We start from the raw sequence: 21,552 nt of genomic DNA on the forward strand, positions 1-21,552 counted from the left end.
ATTCTACAAATTTAAGGTGATTTTTTTGCATAATCACATGAGAGATGGATATGCTTTTTTTCTAAATAGATTATCAAAGTATTATATTTCTCCTTAAGCTCGATGGAAGGTACATGACTATGTGATGGGGGAAGAGTCATGGTCCCTGTCTCAGACGTAATGCCTCATTCCAGGGACCCAGCTGTATGAAGCCAACCAGGAGCTGCAATTCAAGAATACTGCGGAAGACCTGGAGCACTGGCTGGGGGAGGCAGAGCAGCAGGCCGCCGCCGAGGACTACGGAAAAAGTCTGGCAGATGTGCAAAACCTACTCAGGAAACACGGCTTCCTGGAGTCCGCTGTGGGCAGTCATCAGGTCCGTTGCCGGATCTTGGCCAGAACAGGCCAGAACGGCCATGCATGCGCTGAGCACACAGGTAGTAAGTCACTCTCAAAAGAGAAAGAGCAAGAAGCCAGAGGTAAAATTCCAGCATTGTAGTCGGTCAGTTGCCCCTTTCTAAATCTTGTCTAGTGTAGCCATTTTCTGGGGGCGGTCATCTCTGTTGGGACCCCAAGGCTGGTGGGACTTCATGGGCTCTCCTCTTTATGGCATCACACCCCCACTGCAGAAACGTGGGCCTCGTAGTCCAGCTCATTGCTCACTGGTTATGCGATCTTTGGTGCATCTTTTCACCTTCTCACATCTCCATATGCTCCTCTGTACAATGGTCAGCATTACCTCTTCCTGTTCTGGCACTCCACGATTCAAAGCTTGAAAAAAATCTTTAATCCTACTGCTTTGTTAGTTCAGAACATTGAAGGATGTAGCATTGAAGTGATTTCCACAAGGTCACAGAAAAAAATTGGCATCAGGGTGAGGACTAGGATGTGGATGGGTAGGCTCCTAGTGTCAGGGTTATTCCTCTGACATCCCACCAGACTGTCACTCGAATTTATCCAGTGAGTTGTTAGAGTGTGGACCCTGGGGGATTTTCTGGAGAACTCATGTCTAGTTGACTCACTTTCTTATTGGAGGGGTCCTAGCTTGATCCTTCTGTTTTAGGGAACAGAGCTGTTCCCTAGAAAGTCCTACTGGTCTGTCTTGTTAAAATACACTTTTAGGATGTCTGCTCCTCTGTTAAATGGGAAAGATAAATAATATACAGGACACAGAAAACACGAAACAAACTCAGTCTTAGATAGCTCCAAGGATGGCTTGATGGAGGTTGAAATAAGGTAACAAAATAGTAAGATTCCTTTTTGAAGCTCCACATTTCATCTCTGGGGCATTGTTCCCGGGATGCCACAGACTTTTCAGCCTGGGGAGTTTCGGTATTAGCTATACCTGCAGCTCCTGTGTAAGGGAGGAGGGCGGGGGTAGGGTGGGGAAGGAGACAGAAAGGCTCCTTCTGTTTCCCTTGGGGCTATGGTTAACACTCCAAGGCTCTGTGGTTTCCCTAACTTCCTTGGCACCCTCTCTATATATTCTTTCTGAAATGAGGTTTAAGAATCACTTTCCCATAAATAGCTCTTAGTCCTGACTTTGGCATCCCCTGCCACTGTCTCACAGTTGTGATTAGAAGTTGTTACACAGTACCTGTGGCATGCGGAAGCCACCACCCCCCTTCCTACTAGACTGACAGCACCTCCTGACCCGTACTCTGCCTCTCCCTCAGGATCAGATGGACATCCTCAGAGACCTGGCAGCATATTTTGAAGAAAGAGACCATCCTGATGCTGGGGACATAAAAGCAAGGCAAGAGTCCTTGGTGTCCCGGTTTGAAGCTCTGAAGGAGCCAATGGGCATCCGGAAAAAGAAGCTCATTGATTTTCTCCACCTGCATCAGATCTGCAGGGACACAGAAGATGAGGAAGCCTGGATCCAAGAGACTGAGCCCTCAGTGGCTTCCACCTACCTTGGTTAGTCCCTGAGCATGAGCGGGCTGAGCCACAGAAGACCAGGGGCTGCAGGCTGTTGGGGAGATCTGGGACATGCTAGTGGGCGCCTGGAGCGTTTACTCCTGCTCTTCCCTCTCACACTCAGGAACAATTTTCCTGTCTTCCATAGAAGATTTTTTTTTAGATTCATACTGAAAACTTTACCACCCAAAATAAGGCATGAACTGTGCCATGAATGGAAGACCTCGGGGAAAGCTGGAGTGGCCAGCTTTTTGCTCCTTGCTCTAACTTATGCTCCTGCCAAGGCTCTTGGCTGAGCAGTCATGGCTGGTCCTGGAGGTACCAAGTGACTGTGTCTGTAGTGTCAGCACCTCCCATTTACAAAGATCTCGGCCACTACAAGGAGAAAAGGGAAGGGACGGCAGAGAAAGTCCATACTTTCTTTTCCTTTGGGAGCCGTCAGTTCATCACTACCAGTGCCAGGACACAAGTGGAATGCAAACTCAGTACATGTGTACTGGAGACATCTATGAGGAGCTGATGATGGTGGCAGTGGAGAGGCCTGTCTGGGAAAACTTCTAGAAGAGAAAAGACCTCTTTGAAGGGTGGATGGGGATGAAGAGTTCCCGGAAAGTCATTTAGTCAGAAGCATAGGGAAGGGAATTTTGAAGGGATGGGAGATAGAGAGGATGAAGGTGACATCTGGAACTGGGGGGCTTTGAGGGTGGAGGAAATTAGCAATGCACAGCATTTAGCCAGTGCTTGTTAGTGTGAGCAGCAAGGGAGGCATGATTTATAAGTTATTTCTAATCTTCACAAAGAAAACTTCAAAACACATAGCATGCCATTTTCACAGCGAAAAAAACCTAGCCTAGCGGGTTTAATAACTTTCTGCTACCCATAGGAATCAGCAAGTAAAAGATCCTGCTTTTTACACCATGATGTAAAATTCTGAAAGAAGATGGATTGCATGGCATTGGAATTTTAGCTGAAGAGTTACTTGCCTTTCTATACAGTGACTTATTATCTTTTGTAAAATAGTGAGTTGAACTTTCCTAGTACAAAGAGGCAAGGGAAAGAATAATGCTGGACAGAGTTATTCGGACAAAGTAGTATGAATTTCAGGAAGCCCACTCAGTGATTACAGCCTCAAAGGGAAAAACGTGTAGCTCCATGAGTTGTAAAGAAGTAGAACAGCCTCTTCTTATTCCATACAATAGAACAACACCAGCCCTTGAAATTATCTTTCTCTGTAGGCAAGGACCTGATTGTCTCCAAGAAGCTTCTGAACAGACACCAAGTCATCCAGGATAACATTGCCAGCCATGAGCCACGCATCCAAATGATAACGCAGAGGGGAAATAAAATGGTAGAGGAAGGTAGGTATGGTTCAGGTTGAATTGGTCAGTCATCGCTATGCTAAACATCAGGGAAGAAGTTTGTTCAATTTTAGGGCTTCATGGGAATTTAAAGATATTCAATTCACCTTCCCAATGCAGAAACCCCCAGTTGGGCACCTCTGACCGATACAATGATGTTACAGTATTGCTTATAGATTCCAATAACAGGAACCTCCCTGCCTCACAAACCAGTCATTTGTGTTTTTCAGTTAAGCCAAAATTATTAAATAAAATATTTTATGATAATAATCAATTTGCTCTTCTGTAGAAGTTACAGAATTTATTATTATTTTTGGGTACTTTATTTATTTATTCATGAGAGACACAGAGACACAGGCAGAGGGAGAAAAGCAGGCTCCCTGCGGGAAAGCCCGATGTTGGACTTGATCCCAGGACCCCAGGATCATGCCCTGAGCCGAGGGCAGACACTCAATCACTGAGCCATCCAGGGGTCTCGAAGTTACAGAATTTAGAATTTAAATTATAAAGCCCCAAAACAAATCAGGTCCTTTTCCTGCATGGAACTTCCAGGTCTGTGATGACTTGCCTTGGGTTGCCAATATCTTATAGTCTTGATAGTTAAAAACACCATTTCTTTAAATTCTTTCCTTTATGTAGTCTCAGTATCTCTCCTCCTCCTGGTTTCCCGCCTTCAGAAACTGCTTAAATATGACGTTCCAGATGTGCTGTAAGCAAGGTAGATTACACTGGGATCCTTCCTCCCTTGATTCAAGAATAGATTGTGGCCAATAAAGAAATAGTTGCCAGCCAGCATCCAGCTATCAAAGTATAGCTTAAAATTCATATTGTTGAGAAAAAATTAAGATCTCAACTGAGTGATTCAAACCTAAAAATGTTTATTTATGGTTGCTATTTTACTATGACTCATTTTATTTTTTTTTCTTGAAATCTCCAGTTGCAATTGTGGATTTCACCTGTTTCTTTCAGTTCTATCAATTTTTGTTTTATGTATTTTGAAACTATGTTATTGTGTGCATATATATTTAGACTCATGTCTTCTTGATTAATTTAAATCTTTAATATTATGATATACAGCTCTCTTTATCCCTGGTTACATCCTGAAGACTACTTGGTGCAACTTTATTACAGCCACATCAGCTGCCTTCAATTCATGTTTGCACATTATGTTTCTCCATGGTTTTGCTTGTACTCTGTTTCCTTATGTTTAAAGCAGATTTCTTATAGACAGGATAGAGCTAGGCTTTGCTTTTATGTTACGCAATTTGGTAATCTCTTCTTTTTAATAGGATTATTTAGACCATTTGCTTTTAAAACAATTATCAATATGGTTAAGCTTAAATCTAGCCTCTTGCTATTTTTTTCTTTGTCTATCAGTTTCCACTTTCTTTGGATTAATTATGTATTTTTTATGATTCCATTTTATCTCCATATTTGTTTATTAGCCATAGTTCTGTGAGGCATGTGTGTGTGGGGGGGATGTGTGTATGTATGTTTATTGTAGAGTAGGGACTCTCCAATTGTGGTTTTGTGGGCTTCATAATGATGTTAAGACCTTATTTGCTTTTTTCATATTCATTCTTTTGTAAGTGCACCCTGAAATTTTCTGCACAATGTTTGATGATGCCTTTGGTATAATGGTTAATAGAATATATAGCTGTATGTTCTTTTGTCTTGAAATTTTATGTTGAACTATCAAATTCTACACCAGAAACCAATTTTATCATATATGTTACCTAACTGAAATTTAAATAAAAACTTGAAATAAAAAAAATATATAAAAGGATTCTGGGAGCAAATATTTAAGAGCCACTGACCTAGGATTTAAAATATAGATCTTTAAAGCATCACATTCTAACTTTATATAATGTCATACTATTTCATGTGCAGGCTGAGATCCTTAGGCAGTATGTTTCCATTTCTCTTATTTTCTCCTTTGTATATTGAGGTCACACATCTTAATTTTACATGTTATAAACCCACCATGCACTGTTTCTAATTTTGCTCTACCAATCAATTAACTTTGAGATTAAGAATGGAGAAAAAAAAGCGTTTTATATTTATTCACATATTTGTGTTCTTCATTCCATTGAAGACATTGATATTTTTACCTTATAACTTTTCTTCTACATGAAGAGCTTTCCCCAATAGCTCTTGTAGTGCATGTCTGCTAGCCATAAATCCTCTAAGCTTTTGTTGGTCTAAAAGACTTCATAAATTCTTGTTGACAGTTTCTCTCTTTCCAGACTTTAAAGATGCTACTGCATTGTTTTCTTACACTCGGGGTTTCTGATGCAAAGTCTGCTCTCCCAATCTCTGCTCCTGTGTGTAATGTGTCTCTTTCCTCTGTTATTCTTTTAAGCTTTTTATCACTGGTTTTCAGAAATTTGATTACAGTATAACTTGGTGTGGTTTTCTTTGTTTTTTGGATTTGGCGATCACTGAGCCTCTTGGAGCCTCCAGGGAACACTCTAACCTGGAACTGATTTCGTGATGAGTCCACCACAGAACATAATTCAGTCCGCTTTGGTGGGAGCTGATGTTAACTACCCACAGCCCTATGTGAGCCTCGGGGATTTTGGCCTCTTGCTTTTCAGTCCCCCTGTCCTCACTTTGAGGAGTCTCGTGACACATGTGTGTTAGGAGTCATCAATCAGTCAGACAGGCGAGGGCACCCCCTGCAGCTTCTGAGGCTCCATCTGTGTGAGGCAGGCTCCTTCTGGGCCATCCCACCCGCCCCGACTCCCTCTGCCCCTCAGCTCAGCATGACAGCCAGGTCTACCAGGTGTTGACCCCCAGCACTACAGCCCAGAGACCACCCTGCGCCTGAGGGCACACCTCATTTCTTTCCCTTCTCTGAGGAGTCACAATTTTCTGCCTGTGGTCTGAATATCATCGGATCTTGTGGTCTGTCCTGTTCTCTAGTTAAGGTGGGAGAACAGGTCCTGTGGGAAATCCCTTTGGGACAATCTGCTGGATTTCCTATTTGCTCCAGAGAATACATGTTTTTGGAGCAGGACTCACACCTAGGTTCTCTGTTTTCAGGTCTGTGTATCACAGACTATACCACCCCCTTCATCACCACCCATGCACACCCATCCTCCAGGAGCACCTACTCATGCCCAGTCTCAGGTCATTCTAACTTCCAGGAATTTAGGTAAATTACCACACTGACTGCAGGTAGCCAGAACCTCATGCCTCCCTTTCTCTCTCTCAGGTCACCAAGAGGATTAAAGTATAGTGATGTTAATGAGGCTAATCCTTACCCTTTCTATAACTACTCCATAGGGCACTTTGCTGCAGATGAAGTGGCCTCTAGGATCAAGAGTTTGAATGACAATATGGAGTCTCTGCAGGCTCGGGCTGCTAGACGACAGAATAATCTTGAAGCCAATGTCCAGTTCCAGCAGTACCTGGCTGACCTGCATGAAGCAGAAGCATGGATTCAAGAGAAGGAACCTATTGTAGACAACACTAACTATGGGGCTGATGAAGAAGCAGCTAGGGTAAGGTGGGCATGGGGGTGGACATTGTCTAGTACTCACCAAATAGTACCAAATTAGATTATGAGACAGCTACAGGTTCTGTGAGATTATTTTGGGGTTTCCGGAGGGGTAACTTTTGGCCTTCACCAGTTGGGATAACCTCAGAATTGACACAAATCCTGAAAGGTACACTACATTTTCCTGATCCCACAGAGATTTATAGATTCCTTAAAGATTGTCTAAACCTGAAAAAGTGTGACTAGGGATCCATGCTTACCTTGGTCCAATCCTAAATTTCCCGGTATAATCATGGAATTTCATAAACCAACCATGGTTCTAAGATAAATACACTATTTATTTTATTGAAATAAAATCAGACAGACATGCTGGAGCAAGAAGAATCTCAAAGGTCATAGTTACCCTCTGTGTCAACTTCTCATTTTATTCACTGTCTTGTAGTAAATCAGTATAGTTTTTAACAAACCTTCAGCACTAGAAATAATTGCAGTGGGCACCCAAAGCTATGCTAGTGTTTAATCCCACAAAATAACATCAGCAGCAGCACCCTCTCCTAGCTATGATGTGTGTCTCACATTTGTGCCATTTTGACTTCACTTTGAAGCAAACGTATTGAATATATTGAAATTGTTGATTTTTTAACTCCTATTTTTCTGATATCTGCAAATTTAGAGTTAAAAAATAACCTCTTTATTATAGATGGAAAGTATCTCTTATTAGGAATTAGGACAATTGAGGGAACCCAAATTAATAGCTGAATGACCCCCAGGAATGCTTAGTGCTCCTCCAGCCTTCACTTCTAATCATCTCTCATCAACAAATCTAGGCTCTCCTAAAGAAGCATGAGGCCTTCCTGGTGGACCTGAGTGCATTTGGCAACAGCATGCAAGCCCTGCGGGACCAGGCAGTGGCCTGCCAGGTGAGAAGGCGTAGACATGCCAAGCATCATACTCCCCCCAGACTAAATGGGATTCTCTTTATTACCATCTTTTACTTCTAATAGCCCAGGAAGCAATGCAAAGGACTAATCTCTCTGTTCCTTATAAGCAGGAATTGTAGCCTCTTTGTAGCATGTACAGAGATTCAGTCCATAAGGGGTTCTCGGTGGGTGAGTGCGATCACGTGCTCATAGATGTACTCTCGCTTTCCATCTTCCTACCTTTTATATTTCCATCCCTGTTTCTTACCTGCCTCCTTTATATACACCTTTCCTTCTTATAGTCCTTCCTGATTCCTTGTCTTTCTTCTTGGTTGTTTTATACACTTATTAAATGTCGACTATCCTCAAGCTTGAATAAAAAACAATTCTGACCCCAGGAAAATTGCTGTCTATTAGGAGATCAGAAAGTTCAGCAAGTAAGTGCATATGACAGATATATGTACATGAGAAAGAGTCTCAGAGGAAGGAGTGTTCTCCTCTCTCAAAATAAGAATGTTGGAAAGTAGGAAGATCTTTATAGCTGAGGTGAACCACTTTATCTGAGTTATTTTTTCTTTTTTATTTATTAATTTGAGAGAGAGAGAGAAAGGGGGAGAAAGAGAGAGAGACAGATCATGAGCAGAGGAAGAGAGAGAGGAAGGAGCAGACTCTCCACCGAGCAGGGACCCTGATGTGGAGCTTGACCCCAGGACCATGAGATCATGACCTGTGCTGAAGGCAGATGCTTAACCAACTGAGCCATGGGGCTCAGGGGCCCCTGAATTTTTTTTTTAAGTTTGATTTTCTGGATTTTTTTAAGTTGGTTTACTGTGCAGATGAAGAGAAGAAGGGCTTTTCTACTCATTAAACAATGAAAGCAAAGACACCAAAGCACAGAATAATCAGGTGTATTTCGGAAATGGGCCATGCAAATGCTGGCAAGTGTGAGGATGCCCCAGCCCGTGGTGAGAGCTTGTCCTGGAGAGTGGCAAAGCTGGGACCCACTGAGTGACGGGGGCACCTCCTTGGGGTAGCAGAAGGAAAAAGAGAGACACCTGATACCATCTTTCTAAGGAGAGGCTCTGCGCTCACACACTAGGAGTAGACAACAGACATAGGCACCGCATTCCAGGCCACCATGTGTGTTTAGAGCCTGCGTGCTGTGTCTCCCTCTACCTGCATGGTGAAGCCTAAGCAAGAACAGATGGATGTGTGCATTGTGTGTGCTGAGGAAACACGATACTCAAGGGATGTAAGTCAGCTGAGTCTGTAAGGGGAGGCACACATCTTCTGCTCTAACCTGATGCCGGGGTGGGCCATCGCTTACAAAGAGGTGTGGTATTCTTGTTCATCCTCTCAGAGGTAAATTTGCAGAAAGTGTCAGTCAGAGAAGGCTATACTTCGGAGAGCAGGCTGTCTGCTAGAGAGAGATCCAAGATCTTTGATCTCAGGCCAGGTGTCTGTTTTTATAATTCTGTGGCCTTTCCTGTGCTGTAGGTCACCCACCTCTCAAAAAAAAAAAAAAAAAAAAAAAGAGTCCACATTTTCTTGACACAATAATTTAAAGATGAAGAAGCGGTTGGGAGTGTTGTCAGTGGAGGCCCAGGAAATGCAGAAGGTGATGAGAGATAGTGGGTCTTTCACTTTCTCAAATAATCTTCTGAAATGTTGATGCATATAATCCTTTATTACCTGCTTTACGAACCGGAGACCTAGAGCGCTTAATTTGTTTCTGACAAACTACATGTCCACTTGCTCATTCTGTGTTCGTACTTCCCAGCCTGCGCGCCCTTCAAGCGTCAGGGTGGAGCTGTGTCTCCACGAACATGTCGCAATCTCTGTCTTGCTGGTAGCTGCGTGGGAGGCTCCAGCTCCAGGGACAATGTAGAGGCTGTAGAGGACGTGTTGCCAGCAGGTGACGGACGTGATCCTCTCCCTCTTTTGTTCAGCAACAACAGCCTGCGCCAGTGGAAGGAGTGGCTCGAGAACAGAGGGTGGTGGCCTTATATGACTTCGAGGCCCGCAGCAACCGAGAAGTCACCATGAAGAAAGATGATGTCTTAACTCTGCTCAGTTCCATCAACAAGGTGACTTTCCCTTCTAACCTGCTTCCCATTGGCAAGACAGCTCTTCAGTAGTCAGCTCTCCCGGCCCTGCAGGTAGCCGTATTTTAGCCAAACAACATTTTCCTGTTGCTGCCTCTCTTAAATAGCTATAATTTATTAAGTAGTATCTTTCCTCAAGATACTGCATAAGATCCTGTATATATCCTTTGGGGTTATAAGACCAATTACACTTAATAAAATGAAGACTCAAAGAGCATAAGTCGGAAGCCCAAAGACATAGAAGTGTTGAATGACAGTTCCCTAATACTAAACTACCCCTTTCTTGTCACCTGTTTGTCCCTCTCCTGTCCCAGTGCTCCTAGTGCTAGAACCACAATGGGCTGGATGAGGAGCAACCTGAAGAAAGAGAAGTCTCATGTCAACTGGTTTTCTTTAATGTGTGAGGAACAGATCTGTGAAAGAGCCTGTGAGAAAAGGAACAAAATATGACTCTTTTCGTGAAAGCTCAAAGGACTTTTCACATCCTAATAATTTCCCAAAATTATTGGGGAGAAAAGAAGAGAGTTTGGGATGTTGTTGCCCCGAGAGTGAGCAAATTTTTGAGAGGGAGGATGGGTGTTCCATGATGAAATAAGCCGTGTGCCAGTCCCGCTTTGTCTTTGCTCAGATTTTTCCCTGTCATCCTGTTGTGCTCCGAGGACATTGACTCCAGAGTATTAGTTCAGTGACACCCCAAACTGCTCTGTGGGGCCCAGGGTGATACTTTAACACCAAACATCCACATAAGTGAGTTCCAGGGCCATCCATGCACAAGTTTTAGGTGCTCTGGGAGAGGGGTGAAGAGGAGATGCCCATGCCGGCCATCAGCAGCAATGGTTTGTTTCTTGTGCCTTCAGTATGCTCCCGGGCCTATGGACTTAGTTCTGAGAGTTGGAGCCCCTCCTATCTGTGGTTTTCCAAGAACTAAGGAAGGAATGGGGCTCTCTCTCCCTTCAGGACTGGTGGAAGGTGGAAGCTGGCGACCACCAAGGCTTTGTGCCTGCTGTCTATGTCAAGAAACTGGCTCAAGATGAGTTTCCCATGCCCCCCCAGCAGCAGCAAGAAGAACTAAGCACCATCGCCCAGCGCCAGGAAGACATCGAGAACCAGTAAGTTGTAGAGGCACTACTGGCAGAGACACTTCTCATGACTCTGCAGCTGTTAAGATTAGCGATGCCGTTGTAATGTCACAGATTTTAGGAGCTAAAAGTAAACTTCAGGTCTTTGAAATACTTCGGATTTTGTTTGAGAAGCTTAAGTCAATTGCCTGAGGTCGGGCACTTGGCAGGACCTCTGAGGGTTATGGGAGGCCGTCTGACGTCCGTGTGAACTTTGTTTACCGTACAAGGCTGCTTCTCATCCAGCTGTCGGCAGGCGTGTGAAAATCTCACACCTAGAACAGGGAAGGGGTGATGCCAGTCACGCTATTGGAACATTGGAATTTTGTATTATTTTTAATGGAATCCAGTGTATTCGTCTCTCCGCTCTCAATGCTTCTTTCCTCCCCAGATTTATTTCCTCCTCCCCTCTGGTCTTCTTTTGATTTCCCCTCTCTCTCCTTCTTGTTCCCTGCACCCTCCCTGCTCCCACTCTTCTGTGCTTCCCCCATGTTTCAGGAGACTGTTCCCACTCTCTGTTCCTGTGCACAGGTACCGCTCCCTCCTTGACAGAGCAGAAGAGCGCAGGCGTCATTTACTGCAACGCTACAACGAGTTTCTGCTGGCCTACGAGGCAGGCGACATGCTGGAGTGGATCCAAGAGAAGAAGGCGGAGAACACTGGGGTGGAACTCGATGATGTCTGGGAGCTGCAGAAAAAGTTTGACGAGTTCCAAAAGGTGAGAGCAAGCAACCTTCCCTTCCAGGTGGCTTTCTGACAGTGACCACTGCTTCCTTTTATTCCACATCTCCTCCCAAGTGGCTCCTCAACCAATGCTCCTCAAACGCATTAGTTGCATTTGCTAAACATCCTTCCCAGAGCTGTTGAGAGTTCCATGTCTCAAATCTCCCTCTGGGCCGCAGAGGTGGAAGGAAAATACAGAGGAGACTAGTGGCCCTGGCTCTGCAGCCTGCAATTCCTGAACCCCCGGGGGGTGCTGATCTCCCTGAGTCCTTCAGCACTTGCCCCATGCGGTACTGAATTCTGGGATCCCAGGTTGAGGTGGGAGCTGCAGAACTCTTCAGAAGCTCTATGAGGCAGAAGCTGAAGTGGGAAGGTGGAAAGAACAACCCAATTTTACAGCTGGAGAGTTCCTAAGTTTCTGCCTGCCTAAAACCTTCCATTTTTTGTTCTCACAGATTCATTCCATGTGTTATCTAGCAGTGAATATAAACCTCTTCCTTGCTTTCTTTTTCTTGTGATGCCTTCCACATAGAATTCAAGGCGACACATAGATGATGCATAGATAAGTAGATAGATGGTAGATAGAAAGATGATACATGGATAGATGGATAATAGACAATAGACAGATAGATAAATGGATAATAGATGATAGATGATGGATGGATGGATAGATAATGATAGATAAATAAATAGATAGGGATCATATATACACATATGGAATATTTAAGGAAGAAGGAAAGTGAAAGAAAGGGAAGCAAGGACAAAATTATAAAAGAACTCCAAGAATGACACTCCCATGAAGAAGCTCATACAGAGGTCTTTGTACCATGAAACGGACAATATCATCCCCATAGGCATTGTGATGAGCTACCCAGAGCTATTTCTTACAACACCCCTTAACACAAGCAGATTGCAACGTATTCCGTGAAATTCTCTAGAAGGCAGAGGAGTTTGTGTTGGCAGGAATGCACAGGACACGGTTCAGGTAGAGAGCCCTCTGACGGCATCATTTTTTTTAATATAAATTTATTTTTTATTGGTGTTCAATTTGCCAACATATAGAATAACACCCAGTGCTCATCCCATCAAGTGCCCCCCTCAGTGCCCGTCACCCTTTCACCCCCACCCCCCGCCTTCCTCCCCTTCCACCACCCCTAGTTCGTTTGCCAGAGTTAGGAGTCTCTCATGTCCTGTCTCCCTTTCTGATATTTCCCACTCATTTTTTCTCCTTTCCCCTTTATTCCCTTTCACTATTTTTTATATTCCCCAAATGAATGAGACCATATAATGTTTGTCCTTCTCTGATTGACTTACTTCACTCAGCATAATACCCTCCAGTTCCATCCACGTCGAAGCAAATGGTGGGTATTTGTCATTTCTAATGGCTGAGGAATATCCCATTGTATCCTTAGACCATAGCTTCTCTATCCATCATCTTTCGATGGACACCGAGGCTCCTTCCACAGCGTGGCTATTGTGGACATTGCTGCTAGAAACTGATGGCATCATTTAATGCAGGAGAGATTATTAAGGACTCTCCAACATTGGACATGCTCCACACTCCAGAAAAATGGCGGCTCTCTTGCCAAGTTCTTGCTAGTAAGGGGGTGTAAAGGGACTTTTATCTGTGGCGGGGGAGTGGGGCAGCTTCTTGTGCATCTCAAGCGACATTAGTGATATTGATATTTAGCCAAATCGGGGCAGAGATGAGCAGGCAGGTATGAAAACCCCTAAGGAGAGGATTTATATCACTTTGGACAAATTTTCCCACCCAGGATTTGAGGGCCAATGAGCCTCGGCTGAGGGATATCAACAAGGTGGCAGATGATCTTCTATTTGAAAAGCTTCTAACACCGGAAGGAGCTCAAATACGACAGGTAAGTAAAGCTCCTTCTGGGACCCTCGCTGCCAGGCTGAGCTCCAGGAAGGGCGGAGGGTCCACACCTCACTTAAATACACTCAACTTCATATTTCACAGGTCAGCTAGGACAGGCCAAAGGTATAAAGCTGGCTTCAGGAAAGGTCAAAGGTGATAGTTCAAACAGTCCAGCCATGTATATATTTAAATTGACCTCAAATCTATAAACTGCGACACATGCCTCCCTCCTCCCCCCATCTTCACTTGCAGACACAGAAAGTTCATGCTCAGATACACGAATGCAAAGAAAATGTAGGTAAGAAGCTGTGAGGGTGGAAAGGGGTTAGTCAGGAGAGCAGACTGCAAGAGACAGGCACTGATAAAATCTGATGAAAGGAGAAAAACATAAGTCGGTACAGACGGGAGGTGGGGCATCCTAGACCTGATTAAGATTGGGGCAGCCCGGGAGGCTCAGGGGTTTGGTGCCGCCTTCATCCCAGGGCATGACCCTGGAGTCCCAGGATCGAGTCCCACGTCGGGCTCCCTGCATGGAGCCTGCTTTTCCCTCTGCCTGTGTCTCTGCCTCTCTCTCTCTGTCTGTGTCTCTCATGAATAAAAAAATAAAATCTTAAAAAAAAAAAAATCCCCAGCAATTCACCCAGAAAGAGTGTTGGTATGAGGGCTCCAGACCTAGGAGCTCAAACCCATGAGCAACGAGGGGCATGTGCCAGGGCCAGGGCTGACTTAACACTCCTCCAATTTCTCCTCTGGTGGCCAGGGTCTGTGTTTTCAAGATGCAGATCTGATCATGATACCCCCATCCCCTCATTTTCCCATTGTTCTTAGGACAAAGGCCCCCAATCCTATACCACTTCCATGCTGTCATCTGTCCCTTACCCTTCACCTGAGCCCCTCAAACCGCCTGTGGGAAGAGAGGTGGTGTTACTAGAGGGTCCTGGGCAGACTGGTGGCTATGGGGACAAATAAAATCTTAAAAATAAATAAAATCTTAAAAAAAATAAATAAAATCTTAAAAAAAAAAAAAGATTGAGACCTATAAAAGATCGAGTGAACATGAGTGGGATGCCCAGTCTAGCTCCCTGGGTTGTCCTAAGCCAGGGAAGATGGGGTGTGCGTAGGAACAACTCAGCTACTCCTACAGAAAGTAGAGCTCTAAGTGGCTGTTTGGTGTGGTGGGTTCAGGATGTGGGGTATGATAGCAGCTGACTCCCAGGGTAGCACGCCCGCTGGTCTCCTGGAGGCTGGGCTGTGGTCTCTGTAGCGGCGAGCACCAATGGCTCCCTAGGGGGGCCCCCCCACACTGAAACATCAGGCTGGGACGGACGCTCACCCCCTTCTCAACAGCATGGATGAGGGCCAAGCGCAGGTGCTCTGGGAATGGAGGAAACCTGTGCAGCTTCCGAAGGAGATGACGTGACAACACAGCATGACTCAGGCCTCACGGGGTCTCTCTTGGGCAGCCCAAGGCTGGGAGGGAGCAGAGTTAGCTCCTCAGCTACCGCCTGTTGTGTCTGCGTCTTTTAGGAGTTGAATACCCGCTGGGACTCCTTGCAGAGGCTTGCGGAGGAGCAGCGCCAGCTGCTGGGCAGTGCCCACGCTGTCCAGGTGTTTCAAAGGTGAGCAGGTAACCCTGAGCGGCAGTGCCGCCCTAGAAAGCATCGAAGCCCCGAGTCGGCCTGCTGCAGGGGAGGCAGGGCCATTGGCGGGACAAGGCCGAGGCGGAGATCGGAGCAGGGCAGGGAATGCCGGAGCAGGTTCCTTCCCCGGCCCACGGCGTCCTTGCAGGGGACCTGCTCTAATCCCCGAGCCTGGGTGCTCGGGGACCCCGGTGCATGATCAGCAGTTTTCACAAAAGGTAGCGAGACTTGGAGCGGAGACAACCAGTGAGGGTAATCAGCTTTGTGAGCTGCAGTAGGGAGTGGCGAGCCACGGGCCACATTGGCCCTCACTGATCCTTTGGCCATTTTTTATGTCTGGTCCCACGTCTGTGTGTGATTCCACATCCGTGTCCGCACACACATGGGCAAGCAAACAGCCTAGCTGTAACCGGACCGCTTCGCCGGTATGCACGTGGCTGTGAGTACTGGGGGCAGAGAAGCAGCCACACACAGGCCCTGGGCCGGAGGCTCCGGCGGGCGGCGTGGCCGAGCCTTGAGCAAATGCTCCCCCAAGGCCCAGTCCCAGGGGCCAGCTGGGCCAGCTGCGGAGCGCACCGTCACTCCAGGTCCCTTACTCTCGTGAGCCAGGGAGGCGGACGACACGAAGGAGCAGATGGAGAAGAAGCTGCAGGCCCTCGGCGCTGCCGATCCCGGCTCCGACCTGTTCAGCGTGCAGGCCCTGCAGCGGCAGCACGAGGCCTTCGAGAGAGACCTCCTGCCCCTGGGGGAAAAGGTGAGACGTGTGCTCCGGGCTGTGCGGGCCTGTGCGGGCCTGAGCCCTCGGCCGCTCTGCCTGCCCTAGGCCTCCCATGGGCTCCTGTCCCTCCCAGGCCCCTTCCTCCCATTCCCCTCACTTGCCCTCGCACCGGTCCCTCAGACAAGTGCACCGGAGGGACACCCAGGACCATGACCACGGAGGGAAGCCGTAGGAAACGACCCGGGCTGCCCAGGTGGCCTTCTAGTGGCTTCCCAGTGTGTGGACCGTCGGGGGGGGCCACAGCCAGGACAGCCCGGGCCGGCGCAGGGGTCTCCTTCCTGGGCACCTGACCGCCCGTACTCCTGCTCCACCTCCAAGGGCCTCTGCAAGCCGCCAGCTGCGCTCTGGGCCAAGTCGCAAGCTTGGCATTACCGCGCGGGGCGGAAAGGGCACAGCAGATGTCTACAGTGAAAAGCCCCTCATGTTGAAAGTCGGGGCCCCGGGGTTCACCGCTGGGTTGCCCCTGGTCAGCAGCCGCTTCAGCACCCTGCCGCCGCCCCCCCATCTTGAGAAGAAGGTGGCAAGGCGTCAGGGTGGCGCACCCTGGCAGGTGCCGCGCCGACCGGAGGGGCTGGTCCCCTGGTGGGGACGGGGTGCCTGCGGCCTGCCTCCATCTGCGGGGGCAGCGTCGGGGGGTCGGGAGCAGCCTCTGCAGGAGCGGCCCCTCCTCAGAGCCCTCGCACCTCTGCAGGTGACCCTGCTGGCAGACACAGCTGAGCGGCTCTGCGAGTCTCACCCGGATGCCGCGGGCCACCTGCAGAGCCAGGCCACAGACCTGACGGAGGCCTGGCAGGGCCTGCTCAGGGGCACGCAGGATCGGAGGGACAGCCTGGATGAGGCCCGCAAGTTCTACACGTTCCTCACGAAAGCCAGGTAGAGCTCCCAGGGCGGCCCCATGGCGTAGGCTGGGCAATCTCCGGGGGCAGGCCGCACCTCGATGCTCCACGGCGGGGGCACCTGTGCCAGGGGGCCGGTCGTGCGGGCACATCCTCTGCAGCGGGAAGGCGGGAGGAGCACGGGCAACCGTGGCAGAGCACGACCGGCGCAGACACACGCCGTGCCAGGTGCACCGGCTCGTTGAGGAAGGTGCGGTCAGAGCTCGGTGAGCATGTCAGAAGCTCAGGCCGGGTACCAGGCCAGGAGCGCACATGCGTTGGGGTCAAATCCTAGAGCTCTCCCGTTGCCTTTCTGGAGAGTCCAGACATTATTGCCACAGTAGAGCAAGCAGACACCCCATCTTGTGAGGCCAGTCCCACCTCTGCACCACCGGGCCGTCTGCCAGGAGGAGCGTTGGAATTGAGGATCCGGGAAGTAGGGGCTCGCGATGTAATACTTTTTTTGGGGGGGAAAGGACTTTTGGTAAATAACTGCAGCTGCTCTTGGCAACTCCCACCCCAGTTACGTCTGGAAGACCATAGCTTTTAATACAACGTAAGTAAGCAGCAGCCAGAACCATCCCCAGATCATGTTGGTGCTCCCGGCTCTCCGTGCGCTCGGGCTCCGCTCGGACTTCAGGTTCCAAGTCAGATGCTGACTCCTTTCCTTTCCGAGATCTCACTCGTCTTGACGCAGAAGTAATACTCCCCCTCTCTGAGCAACTCTGACTCCTACCTTCACCTCTTTGCGACTCTCCTGCTTTTCACGCTGTTTTTGAAAGAAATAGGTATTTGCCCCTTGTGTTTTGTTTCCTTTTAATCTAAGGTGTGAACTGCTCTTCTGCAGGGTTTGGTGCTTAGTAAGCAGCCAAGGAGACTTAGTTGTTTGACGAAGTGAATACAGGAGTTTATGAGAGAAGCTCTGGTCTATGTATACAATGGAATATTACTCAGCCATTAGGAACGACAAATACCCACCATTTGTTTCTACGTGGATGGAACTGGAGGGTATGATGCTGAGTGAAATAAGTCAATCGGAGGAGAAGAACAAACATTATATGTTCTCATTCATTTGGGGAATATAAATAGTAGTGAAAGGGAATAGAAGGGAAGGGAGAAGAAATGGGTAGGAAATATCAGAAAGGGAGACAGAACATAAAGACTCCTAACTCTGGGAAACGAACTAGGGGTGGTGGAAGGGGAGGTGGGCGGGGGGGTGGGAGTGACTGGGTGACGGGCACTGAGTGGGGCACTTGATGGGATGAGCACTGGGTGTTATTCTATATGTTGGCAAATTGAACACCATTAAAAATAAATTTATTATTTAAAAAAGAAATAAAATGCATGCACCCACTATAATCAACTAAAAAAATATATAAAATAAAATAAAATAAAATAATAAAATAAAATAAAATAAAATAAAATAAAATAATAAAATAAAATAAAATAAAATAAAATAAAATAAAATAAAATAGGGGAAAAAAAAGAAAAGAAAAGGCCTTTCTGCCCTTGAGTGGATGTTTGTGGTTTCTCCAGCCAGAGGAAGGACTCTCTGTATGTGATGCTCAATTTGGGCATCATACAGAATTGCAGATGAGGGCACTGTTAGCTTAACATTCACCTTCTGGGACCTGGACCTTCGCTCTCCTCCTCATTCCCCTTGACTGCTAACAGGGAGAGGTGGGCCCTCGTCTCATCAACAGCATGGAATGAATGGGGGGGGGGGGGGCGGTGTATGTGTGCTGGGAATAAAAGTAAGAATGAAGACATACCTTCCCTGAGATTCCATATAAGATAGATCTTCAAACCCAAGAATCTACTTTTTAGGAGCAAGAATTATTAAGAGCAATGGAATATGTATTGGTTCAGGATGTAAGTGTCTGGGTTCTAGTCCAGATGCCTGGTTTTACTTGTATTGATTACATGGGCAAATCACTGGCATTCTCTAGGCTGACCTCCTCATCTCCAAACCAAAAGCAAAAGAGTTCCCAGGATTCCGTAGAGGATTATTGCAAGAACTGAAAGAGATAACGTGGATGAAGATATGTTCAAGCATAAGGGACTGACATTATTAAGTTAAACAGTGTAAACAACAGGCGGATGTAGTGATTCATCACTTACATCCGACACCCAGTGCCCATCACAAGGGCCCTCCTAATGCCCATCGCCCATCTAGCCCATCCCCCTCCCACTTCCTTCAATCAACCCTCAGTTTGTTCTTTATCATCATGAGTCTTATGGTTTGCTTCTCTCTCTCTTTTTTCTCCCCTCCCCCCACAATGTTCATCTGTTTTGTTTCTCAAATTCCACATATGAGTGAAATCATGGTATTTGTCTTTCTCTGACTTATTTAGCATAATACACTGAGCTCCATCCACATTATGGCAAATGGCAAGATTTCATTCTTTTTGATGACTGAGTAATATTCCATTGGGTATAAATGTATGTCGCACATCTTCTTTATCCATTCATCAGTTGATGGACACTTGGGCTCTCTCCATAGTTTGACTATTGTAGATAATGCTGCTGTAAACATCGGGGAACATGTACCCCTTCAAATATTAACTAACTAGAATTTAAGTAAAATTCTGAAAAAAAAATATTAGCAAAATTTGAAAAAAACACACTTCCAATTGGTTTCTAGTAAATCATCTTTATCACACTTATGTCTTTTCCATGTTTTTTCCTTTTACTTGGAATTTTTCTTAGGCATTGTTACCATATTCTAGAAAGTGTCGATCTGTCTTCATCTCTGTAACTTTATATTTTAGATCTCTTTCCTTTTAAAAGATTATTTTCATTCTTTATACACAAGCATAGTAATGCATAACAAATTTACAATAATAAATTTGCCTTTTAAAACAAACAGGATGCCTTGGGGGGCTCAGTGGTTGAGCATCTGCCTTCAGCTCAGGTCATGATCCTGGTGTCCTGGGATCGAGCCCCACATTGGGCTCTCTGCTCAGTGGGGAGCCTGCTTCTCCCTCTCACGCTTTCCCTGCTTGTGTTTTCTTTTTGTCAAATAAGTAAATAAAAATCTTTAAAATAAACAAACAAACAAAAACCAGTGTGAACAACAAACCTAAGATCTGAGAAGCATATAAAGCCAGATGCAAGGTGTTAATCTAGATGTATTTTCTAGAGAGGAAAAGTCAAGGACGGACAGCCCTGTCTCGAGCTACAAGACTTTCTTGTCAATCCCAATACGTCTATTTCTCTAGAGACCTGGACAACTGGATCAGTAGCATTAGAGGCATAGTATCATCACAGGAGCTGGCTGATGATTTAATTGGCACGGAGATCCTGCTGGAGCGACACCAGGTATGGCTACAAAATCCACAGCCACTAGTCACATGACTTCCCAAACTTCCCTCATTTTATGACATTGTTGAGATGCCACTGGTACTACCAATCTCTCCCTTTTTCCAACATAGGAGCGTCGTGCTGACATGGAGGCAGAGGGTCCCACCTTCCAGGCCTTAGAAGACTTTGGTGCAGAACTTATAAGGAGTGAGCACCGTGCCAGCCCTGAAATTGAAGAAAAACTTGAAGAGATCAGGGTAAAGAAAGGTGACTTGGAGAAAGCTTGGGAACAACGCAAGAGGATGCTGGATCAGTGTCTGGAGTTGCAGGTAAAGCTAAATTCACCCCATTGAGAAGGATTGGCCTTAGTCTGTTCCTTCTGTGCAAATTTGCAGTCACTACAGGTGCTCCTTTCACTGCGCTTGCCCTCCTGTGGGCACACGGGCATGTCTTGGCTATCTGCCATTGTGCTCTCATTATTGTGATGTTCTTTGCTCTTATCCCTGCAAGGAGAGCCAAACAAAGTGGGGATCAACTATTGGCATGAGATGAGGTGATTATAATGTATTTATTGATTGACAGTTTGGCTGATTGGTTCTTTTTGAGAACCTGCCATGTGCAGAGCCCTGGAAATACAAAGATTAGTAAAATAACACCCTTTTTCTTAAGTAGTGACATTACACATGTAGACAGGCCATTCTAATACAGAGGGATTATTTATAAAACAAAATGTATGAAAGTTTTGAGGCTAAAGAAGAGGGAGTGATTAGTGCCAGGGAGGGAAAGGATGAACATCCTGAAGGTAGTGTTTATGAGAGTCCTAAAGAAATAACCAGCCAGCATCTGCCTTGTGCAACATACGGGAAATGCACCCTGGGAATGGAAATATAGCTTATATAAAAACATAAAATGTGTCTTTAGGGAAGAGTAAAAGGTCCAGTATAGGTAAGATTCATGGTATGAATGTTTCTTTGAAGAACATAAGCAACCCTTACGGGACCCCTTATGTCAGTGCCATAGGAGAGGGATCAGTCATTTCCTCTGTCCCTTGGATTGGATATAACCTCTTCCTTCATTCCTCATAGTTGTTCCACGGGAAATGTGATCAGGCTGAGGGCTGGATGCTGGCACGTGAGAACTCCCTGAGGTCAGAGGGAGAGAGTTCCTTAGACAGTCTGGAGGCCTTGTTGAAGAAACGGGATGACTTGGACAAGGCAATCACTGCGCAGGTAATAACTAATATAAGAATTCCAATAATGAATATGAATAATAATAACAGAAATTCTATACATGTATGTAGTTTTGTGATTCACAAGTATCTTAATTTGCTTTTTACAGAGAGCTCTGAGCAGACAGGGCAGCTTGACACCGTGGCTTAGTCTTACCCAAGTTCACTCATGGCATCAGACCACCTTACTGCAGCCCAGCTTTTTACAACCGAACAACCTTTTAGAA

General features: G+C 46.3%; 1 protein-coding gene across 1 annotated transcript in view; it reads left to right on the forward strand.

Annotated features, from left to right (window-relative positions):
• The window catches only part of SPTA1 (spectrin alpha, erythrocytic 1), a 64,822-nt gene that overhangs the window by 17,960 nt on the left and 25,310 nt on the right, over nucleotides 1-21,552 (forward strand). Inside the window, exons 15-29 of the mRNA XM_025986323.2 lie at nucleotides 174-355; nucleotides 1,656-1,899; nucleotides 3,135-3,257; nucleotides 6,546-6,763; nucleotides 7,587-7,679; nucleotides 9,629-9,766; nucleotides 10,742-10,893; nucleotides 11,434-11,620; nucleotides 13,401-13,502; nucleotides 15,029-15,120; nucleotides 15,751-15,895; nucleotides 16,611-16,792; nucleotides 20,016-20,115; nucleotides 20,229-20,426; nucleotides 21,183-21,326. Coding sequence (XP_025842108.2) covers nucleotides 174-355; nucleotides 1,656-1,899; nucleotides 3,135-3,257; nucleotides 6,546-6,763; nucleotides 7,587-7,679; nucleotides 9,629-9,766; nucleotides 10,742-10,893; nucleotides 11,434-11,620; nucleotides 13,401-13,502; nucleotides 15,029-15,120; nucleotides 15,751-15,895; nucleotides 16,611-16,792; nucleotides 20,016-20,115; nucleotides 20,229-20,426; nucleotides 21,183-21,326 — 2,300 coding nt within the window. The remainder of the gene's footprint in view (nucleotides 1-173; nucleotides 356-1,655; nucleotides 1,900-3,134; nucleotides 3,258-6,545; nucleotides 6,764-7,586; nucleotides 7,680-9,628; nucleotides 9,767-10,741; nucleotides 10,894-11,433; nucleotides 11,621-13,400; nucleotides 13,503-15,028; nucleotides 15,121-15,750; nucleotides 15,896-16,610; nucleotides 16,793-20,015; nucleotides 20,116-20,228; nucleotides 20,427-21,182; nucleotides 21,327-21,552) is intronic.

The sequence above is a fragment of the Vulpes vulpes genome, chromosome 5 (assembly GCF_048418805.1).
Source record: "Vulpes vulpes isolate BD-2025 chromosome 5, VulVul3, whole genome shotgun sequence".
Classification (NCBI taxonomy): Eukaryota; Metazoa; Chordata; class Mammalia; order Carnivora; family Canidae; genus Vulpes; species Vulpes vulpes.